General features: G+C 39.7%; 1 protein-coding gene and 1 pseudogene across 2 annotated transcripts; one reads left to right on the top strand and one right to left on the bottom strand.

Annotated features, from left to right (window-relative positions):
- Positions 1–539: 539 nt before the first annotated feature.
- On the bottom strand, positions 540–3,906 carry tekt4 (tektin 4). 2 transcript variants are annotated; one of them, XM_008406202.1, is made up of 7 exons: positions 3,121–3,906; positions 2,216–2,286; positions 1,962–2,105; positions 1,801–1,887; positions 1,580–1,715; positions 1,353–1,507; positions 540–1,279 (listed from the first exon to the last, which is right to left on the bottom strand). In XM_008406202.1, the coding sequence occupies exons 1-7, from the start codon at positions 3,646–3,648 to the stop codon at positions 1,066–1,068; spliced, it is 1,335 nt and encodes a 444-aa protein (XP_008404424.1). In that variant the 5' UTR covers positions 3,649–3,906; the 3' UTR covers positions 540–1,065. The 2 variants fall into 2 exon arrangements, with proteins under 2 accessions (XP_008404424.1, XP_008405199.1); XM_008406977.2 differs by lacking the exon at positions 1,962–2,105.
- A 141-nt stretch (positions 3,907–4,047) lies between these two features.
- Positions 4,048–6,933, top strand: LOC103464020 (zinc finger protein 239-like; annotated as a pseudogene).
- Positions 6,934–8,875: the final 1,942 nt, after the last annotated feature.

The following is an 8,875-nucleotide window of genomic DNA, read 5'->3' as shown; positions in this document are numbered from 1 at the left end:
TTTTTTTGGTATGTTTTTCTATTTTGAATCGAGATAGGTTTCATATTCCCTAGAATCTGAAATGCTGTGCATTTATAGCATTTGGATGCTATGGATGGATCCGCTTGGATTAACACCAGTACTGTAAGGAAGATTATTTGTCAGTAGGTTGCAAACTACAAGCTCTTTTGACATTTAACTAACAAAATTTAACTTTGAAGGTGAGAAGCTACTCAGAGAGATGAGGAGACAGCAGCAGGAAGCAGCAGCCTGAGAGATTTTGGCTGAAGATGCTGAAGTAAAAAACTAAATCCTGGAGGCTGTTTACAACCTCAAAGTTCTGCTGCACAGATTATGTTTACGTGTTTTCTTGTTAATTACAGTTTAGGAAAAGTTTAGGTAACTGACAGATGCAGCTTTCTAACTGGAAGCTTTGAAATTATTGTCTTACAGCTACCTTTCTAACCTATGAAAAAGTGACTGGTTCAATAAAGCACCTTGCAAAGGTACTCACTCCAAATCAACCTTTTCACAAAGTGTCAAGTTACAAACAAACAAAATTTTATTGCAATGTGATTTTATTTCATAGAACAGTTCAAAGTAATGAAGTGGAAGAAAAAAAATATTTGAAGACTTTAGCTATTTGTCATATAGCAATAATGAACAAACAGCATCAAGAAGACTAAAGGCTCTCAGACACTCAGACACACTTCACTCTGTTGAAACCCCTGCATAATCAAAGCGGACAAAGGTAAATTTTTACAACTTCGTACCCATCCTCTGTGTCACATATCCTCCTCATTTGTTGATGCCATGTCTTAAATTGTGGGAAATGAAGGAATTTGTTGAGAGAAATTTAGTAAATTGATACCCTTGATTATGAAATGTCAACTCTCTACAGACATTGTTCATGGAGTCACGGCGACAAAATATATGTGGGAACCACTAGGAAAACAACAAACAGGTCAAGAATAAAGTTGTGGAGATATAAGACTTGGGTTACAAAACAATGTTCCAAGATTTTAACTTTTCACATGATACTGTTCAAACTGTCAAGCAGAACAATCCCAAGTTATGTAGTCAAGTTCAGTATCCAGAGAGTACTGAGACGGTTGGGTATCGTTTACGGTGAATCATGCACTTTTCCCTCTCAATAAACAGCGAATTGGTTTTACAGCTTATGTCCTTCTCTAGAGCCATCCTTGACTCCTCCAGACGGGACAGGGAGCTCCTGGCTTCACTCAGCTTCTGCTTCAGAGACTCTAAGGAGGCATCAATCTGCCTCACTTCTCCCTCCAAACTGCAGACACAGTTCATACATGAGGACATGGACACGTGACATGATGCTGACGTTTCTGCTTGTGTGCATCTACCTGAGCTGGGGTTGGTCCCTGCAGAGCTCCATGTTTGGTCTGAGAGAGCGAAGGTAGAGTCTGGACTGAGCCACCCTCAGTGGAGCTTCCTTGTTGTGGACGGCCCGCTGTAGGACCTCAATGTTCTTCTCCTGGGCACCAATTTGCTCCAGAGTCTACAGGAACATTAAAACAGTCAATCACGTTTCACCTGTCAGTCTGTTTCTTCTGTCTGTCTGCTCGTCCACCTGAGCCAGCTTCATCTCTAGCTGGGTCTTGGCCTCAATAAGGTCCTCACAGCGCAGGCTGAAGGCTCGGTCCACACTGGCGCATTGGACCCTCAGATCCTCAGTGGTGTCCTGCAGCATTTGCTCCACAAGCATTCTGACAAACAAAAACATCAGCCCCTGAGTTCTCAGCGGTCTAAGAAAATCCCTCTGGCAGCAAAGTGAACCATTGTGACTCTAACCTGAGAGTCTTGGTGGCATGATCCTCCTGCAGGGCCGTGGACAGGTTGTCTTGAGTAAACTTTGTCCATGATGAGGGGGTAGAAACGCTGCGGTAAACAAGAGGGAACCTTGTGTGTAAAAGTTGAACACAGCTCTGGTGTTTCTAAAGAGTCAAACTCACTGCTCCTGCATGGTGGCAGAACTGGGATGCTGCTGTGTGTCTGGACTCATGTTATTGTTTCTTCCACAGGTGTCGTCAAAGCTGTAGGCCTGACACTTATCAGACCAGTCCATCTCTAATGATTGCTGGGCGCTTCGGTTCCTCCTGACCCACAGAAACCATCAACTCATAGGAATGCTGTTTTCTAAAGTGAGAGGCTTCAAGCCAACTGGATCCGTGCTCATAAGGGAAACAGTTACCAGTTTTACACTTACTTGATCTGAGCGACAACCTGAGCTGCAGTTGTCTTTAGAAGAGCCTGAATGCTCCTGATCAAGTCCACCTCCTACAAAACACAGAGAGCCACATATTCAACCTGCTTATCTTACTGTGAGATTCATCATGTGGAGATTTTCAGATTATCTATTAACCCTTTGCACAGTCTGCCTGAAGAACTTTCCACTTTCTAGATGTTTCTTTCTGTGCCTCCTTTTCATTTTTGCCACTGTCCATGTTGTTCCATGTTCTCAGCTCTCTAATTGATTGATTTCTTGATTGTCAGCTGCTGTAATTGGTCTAGGCCAGAATCATTAATGACTATTGGGCCGATCTATCAGTTTTGTCTACCAATAATATCATGACTAGAAAAAACCCCTCACCCACATTGGCCCAGTGTGAGGTGCCTGTATGCCAGACGGCCAGTCGGCTGTCTACGAGCTCCAAGTCTGAGTTACTTTCACAGACAAATTAGCTTGACTTGAACAGGTAGAATCCATGCTATATTGGTAAAACAATTTGGGAAAACAACCTCAGTCTCCCATCCCTCACTTCCAGCATCCACCATGACACCACCTCGCCATCTATATTGCAAAGGGTCAATATTCATAGTAAACTTGGGAAAAACTGGAGTATGAAAAATAACTCATTAAGCAATCTTAGGACAACATAAAATGGCAAATATTTATTCGTAGATTTCTTTTTAATTGCAGTTATATGCTTGATTAAGTACTTTTAAGATAGTTTCTCTTATTTCCATGGAGCCCAAATGACTGATATTCCTTGATGTAGATTTCATCTGTTTATTATTTAAGAAAGTATCATAAACCATGATCTCATTACTGTTAACTAGGCAAACTGTTAAAGAGAAACCCAAACAGTAATGTAAGAATGCATTGCTGACCTTCAGCAGTTCCTCCTCCACAGTGTCTCTGACCAGCTCTGCTCGCAGTCTTCTTGCTCTGCAGGTCAAATTATCGGTGGCGATGGCATAAGGATGCTCTGTGGCATCCAGCGCCCTCTCCAGTCGCTTCTTCACCATCAGCAGCGACTCTGTGTCGGCCTGCAGCAGCTCGATGTGCCGCTGCAGCTCAGACTTCCAGGAGTGGATCTCCTGGAGTCTCTCTCCAAGAAGACGCGTTCCTGTGGCCTGGGTCTTCAGAGCTGCAGCCTCGGTGTCCTGGCTCAAGGTTCTGGACTCCTGCTGGATGTTCTGGGCGTCTCTGCGGTTGGTACCGGCCTGTACAAGGATGGTTTGGTAATTGGAGAACCATTCAGCAGGTGTGTATTTAGCAGAGCGATACCCAGCAGTGGCTGAGCCCGAGGACGGCTGCGGCACTTCCTGCTCCAAAGACGGACTTTTCTGGTGGACTCCTTGAGCTGCAGCTCTGCTGTCATAATGCGGCCGAGACACAATGATTTCTGAACTCATTTTCTGACAGTACAGTTAAAAGAAAAATCAACCAACAGGACAATCGGTGCAGGAGTGGAAGCACTCCTTGAGAAACCAGAGAATTTGTTTGCTGTTGCTTAGTTACACGTTTGCAGGAGGAGATCGAGTGACAGATAAGACGAGAGGAGCGGATGGCAACTTCCACAGGCATTACAACAAAAGGATGAAACAATTTGAATTTACACCTTTGGAAAAATTCACAATTTCACACAATTTTTATTTAAAATGACGTCTTATTAATATTCCTGTTATTTTTTGTTATCAAAACTTATATACAGTAAATACTGACTTCTGTATTTTTCCGCGATGTTATTGACAGACTTGTATAATTAGTGCTAATAAGATAAGTGAGATAGCCAATAACTCTTGGGAAAGCTAAAAGTTGCATCCCATTCAAACAGTGACGTCTCATTTCTTCCAGTAGGGGGCGCTGCCGTTTAAACTGGAAGGAAATGACATGTCTATGGAACTGATCCACGAGTTGGGTTTAAAGCGAGGAGCGCGGTGTCTCTTATCAGACTTCTTTGTCTGTGTTAGGCTGTTCATAGAAAACCCCCAGTAATTGAGCGCTACAGCGAGTCAGTTTTTAGACCAAAGCTTAGCTCTAACAGCTTAGGGAAGTTTTAAAGAAACACTTTAAACAACAGATATGCGGAGACAGCAGGACAAAGCGAAGCAGCAGCAGGACAAAGCGAAGCAGCAGCAGCAGCAGCAGGCGGCGGCTGTGGGACAGATTCCTGGAGCAGATAACAAAGACCACTGGCCTTTACATGACGATTATGGACGACCCAAAACACTGGAGTCTGTTTTCAACTCTAAAGTTGTGTTGCACCGATTAGGTTTGTATTTTTTCATATCGACTTGACTTGGAAGAAGTTGTGAAAAACGGTCTATTTGTACACAGCAGGAGTCCTCAGACCAGGCCTCTTGCTGTTGAAAAATATTAGCATAAAATGGGAGATGGATGTACGGGAGCCCCTGCAGGTCAAAACAGAGGTGCGATGAGATAAAAGGCATAATTATCAAAACAATAATTGTGTTTCTCTGAAGGAAGTTGATTTCTGTAACCATATTGAGGTATTAAAATGAGATTCTAAATGCGTCCTTCTACAAAGTGTTGGAAAGTCGGTGTGATGTTTGTATTCTCAGTCCCTGTGATATTCTTTAAAACTTTTGCTGGGTGTTGTATTAAAGGGGAATCTATTCAATACATGAAAGTTTGGTTTATGTTCACCAAGTTTTGAAATTGCTTCTCATCCTATGTTTTTGCATACCTCTCCCTTTTAGAACAAACAGACTCCTTTAGGTGTTGTGCCAACAGTCAGTACTTAGACTGCAAATAAATAAATATAAAGTATGTTGTGATATCAGATAATTATTACTAACCTGGTTATATGTTGATTCCATCATTTTGATCTAAAGTCAGCTTTTAAAGGCAGGAATGTTATCTGGGACTAGGATGTTCTGGGTACAGGAAGGATGCAACGCTCCTGGATGCTGGGGGTCATTATACCTTTGATTGAGATATGCCAGGACCTTAATTTTTATTGACTTGGTAAGGTCAGTTGGGCTTTTGTTGAAAAAAACCCACAGCTGAACATGAATAGCAGAAAATGAGAGCTGACAAAGAGTCTTATCAGAAACCTCTAGTTCAGTTCCCCATTACTAGAATTAAACTCGTAGTTACAAGTGCTCTTACACTTACACAGTGTCAGAACAAATTCTTGTTGGTCCCCAGAAAAATGACAAAAACTCAGACATTGTCATCAATCAATAAAATCCTCCCAGGCCGAACTTAAAAATTGGACGTTATGCTGCCAACACTCAAATTTCGTCAACAACTCAGGCGGAAGTGAGAGCACTGCGCAACGCAAATAACGACCCGTTAAATAATAAAACATAATTTAACAAAGCTTCGAGGCAGATAAATATTCCTCGAGGAATTTTAATAATCGAGGTACTCGAATCATATGATTAATTGTTTCAGCCCTAATTTGAATTCAATGTTACAGTTTATCTGCATAATATCTCCATGGTTGTTACAGATGTTCGTCAGATACTGCGGGTCAAAAAAGGCGCTGCTGAAAACCACAGTCTCAGCATTGACTTGAAGGACCCGAAGCCCAATCATGTCATGAAGGTACTGGAGTAAGGTTGTATCAATATAAGGACAGATCTGCTCAGTGGGAAGGTGTACCTTGCCATGTTTGCAGTCGTGGAACTTCTCATGAACTGCAATGATGATAAAGATTTTCCTTTTATTTTCACAGATACATCAACACCAAAAAGAAAGCAACGAATTTGCAGAGGAAGGCTATAGAGAAGACGAATCTATCAGGAATCAAAGTCATGGAGATGATTCCAACATGGGGACTGAATTCACTGATGCTGATGTAAAGCATCCTGACTCCAAAAACACACACAAGACAATCCACAGAAGCCAGAAAAAATTATTTTGTGAGCATTGTGGTACAGGATTTCGCCTAAAAGCAGCTTTGAAACAACACTTGAGAATCCACACAGGACAGAAGCCTTTTTGTTGTGATGTTTGTGATAAAAAATTTAGTGGGAAGTCAGTTTTACAAGTTCACTTGAGAACCCATACTGGTGAGAAACCCTTTGGCTGTGAGTTTTGTGAAAAATCATTTAGCCAGAAATCAAATTTAATGAAGCACACGAGAATCCACACAGGACAGAAACCATACTTCTGTGATGATTGTGGGAAAAGCTTTAGGGTAAAGACCTCCTTAGACAATCACAAGAGAGTCCACTCAGGGAAGAAACCTTTCTGTTGTGATATTTGTGGACATAGATGGAGTTATAAATCTGATCTAGACATACACAGGAGAGTCCACACAGGTGAAAAACCTTTCTCGTGTGAAATTTGTGGGAAAAGTTTTAGCCAAAGGACAACTTTAAAAAGACACCTCACAATTCATACTGGAGAGAGACCTTTCTCTTGTGATCTTTGTGCACAAAGTTTTCATCAAAAAGGTGCTTTAAAAGCTCACAGAAGAACCCACACTGGAGAAAAACCTTTCGTTTGTGATCTCTGTGGACAAGCCTTTTGCCAAAAAGGAAGTTTAAATGCCCACAAGAGAGCCCACACAGGTGAAAAAAAATTTTCTTGTGACATTTGTGGACAAAGATTTACTCGAAGAGAAAATTTAAACTTGCACATTAGAGCCCACAAAGGACAGAAACCCTTCAGTTGTGATGTATGTGGACGAAGGTTTCGTGACAATTCCGTTTTATATAAACATAAGATGGTTCACACTGGGGAGAAACGTTACTCTTGTGGAATGTGTGGGAAACAATTTACACAGAGTGGATCTCTAGGCAAACATATTTTGATACACACAGGACAAATTTTTTAGATGAAATCTTTGTGGACAAAGCTTTAGAGAAAAAGTTCATTTAAACAACCCCATAAGAATCCACATTGATGACAAACCATTCTGTTGTAATCTTTGTGGACAAATATTTAATAAGAAATCTGTTCTTAAAATGCAAGAGAGTTCACACAGAAGAGAAACCTTTCTGCTGCAATGTCTGGGAAACAATTTAGTCAAGCTGTAAACTTGAAAAACGCATGTGAGAGTTTATACAAGAGAGAAACCTTCCTGTGTTCTCTTTGACAACACTTTACTCCAAAGGCAAAGTTGAAGAATCACATGAGAATTCAGCAGGTTGGAAACTCTTTTGTTGTGATCTTTGGAATAAACAATTTACTTCTAAAGTATCTTTGAACAATCATATATCGCACATCAGTTTACCATTTTGTCGTGATGTTTGTGGACAAATATTTAATGAGAAGACAATGTTATACCACATTTGAGCAAAAAAAAAAAAAGCCCCCATAAAGATTCAAAAACTGAGTTAAAGATAACCAGGTTATAGTTTAATACTTTTTTAAAATGTATTTTTAAAAATTAATCTAATACTCTGTTATTTTAAACAATTTTAACTACTTTTAAAATGAATTTACATTCTTCAGTTGTACAGTCCCTTTTTTTCTTAGAATGTTTAGAACTTATTTTTATATTAGTTTCAGTTCAAATTATGTTTGTATGTTGGAATTAGTGTACACAGTATTTAAATTGTAACAACTATTTGCTTACAGATGCCAAGTGTTGTCCGTTTAGACTTTGCATGCCAATAAGATATTTGCTTGATGCACTTGTAAGTGAATGTACACCTATAGTGGCTTATGTTGGCTGTGAATGTTTTTTGTTGAAATAAAGTTAGTGGATGAAAGTTTTGGTTTTAGAAATGACTTTCTTATACTAATAAATAAAACTGCAAGTTGACTCATGAAAGCTAATATTTTCCATATGATGGATGATCAAGGGAATTGAAGATTGGCAGCAAACTGGCAAATCAAGACAGAAAAAAATACAAGAAGGCAGCGAATGACAAAGGACAAAATAAGTAATTTAAAACTGCTGAGACTCAGAGATCTTAAGTAGTTGTCATTTTGATTTATTTACATGTGTACATCTTTTACTGAATGCTTGTTAGTCCTGAGAAAATTTCAAGTCAGCACAGAATGAGCCTATCCTTTGACCTAAAAAAAACACTGAGCTTCCTCACTTAAGTAAGGGAAAAAAATCCAACAAGGAGTTTAATATTCTTCATTTTAAGCACTTACTGCAATTTAGTAGGAAAGGGAGAAATCAGTTTGGGAAAATCTGGTTGATCACTTTTGATTTACATTTACAAACTGCATCCTGAAAATAATTTATACCCTTAACAATCAATGGAAAAAAAATCTTTATTTGTATTGCTGATCAACTTTTTGCATGTCGGCTCTGATATGAAGATGCTTTGTCTTCTGCACTGAACTCCAGTGTTTCATGTTTGAAGGCCGCCCTAACATGAGACTAACCTTTAGCTCCATCTACTGGTCCCAGTTGAGACTCATAGGGAAACTCCACAAAGTTAACATTACTTTCATTCAGAAGTTAAGATCATTTAAAATTGAAATCTGTAAAAGGTGTGAATAAGTTTTGTCTATGATGATTATTTGAAACTTCTTTTGAAATTCCTTCTTGTTTTCAGAAACACAACAGGACCAAAACATGCATATTGTGACACAGTGAACAAATCGCCTGATCTTCACACAGGTTGACATCAAAATGCAAATCAGTTTGACTTGTTCTGTCTGTGTGTCTTCACTTAGTCACATTTGACATAAAAACTAATA

Source organism: Poecilia reticulata, linkage group LG1, assembly GCF_000633615.1.
Source record: "Poecilia reticulata strain Guanapo linkage group LG1, Guppy_female_1.0+MT, whole genome shotgun sequence".
In the NCBI taxonomy this organism is placed as follows: Eukaryota; Metazoa; Chordata; class Actinopteri; order Cyprinodontiformes; family Poeciliidae; genus Poecilia; species Poecilia reticulata.
The sequence above is the reverse complement of the archived record's forward strand: the minus strand, read 5'-3'. Positions and strand labels throughout refer to the sequence as shown.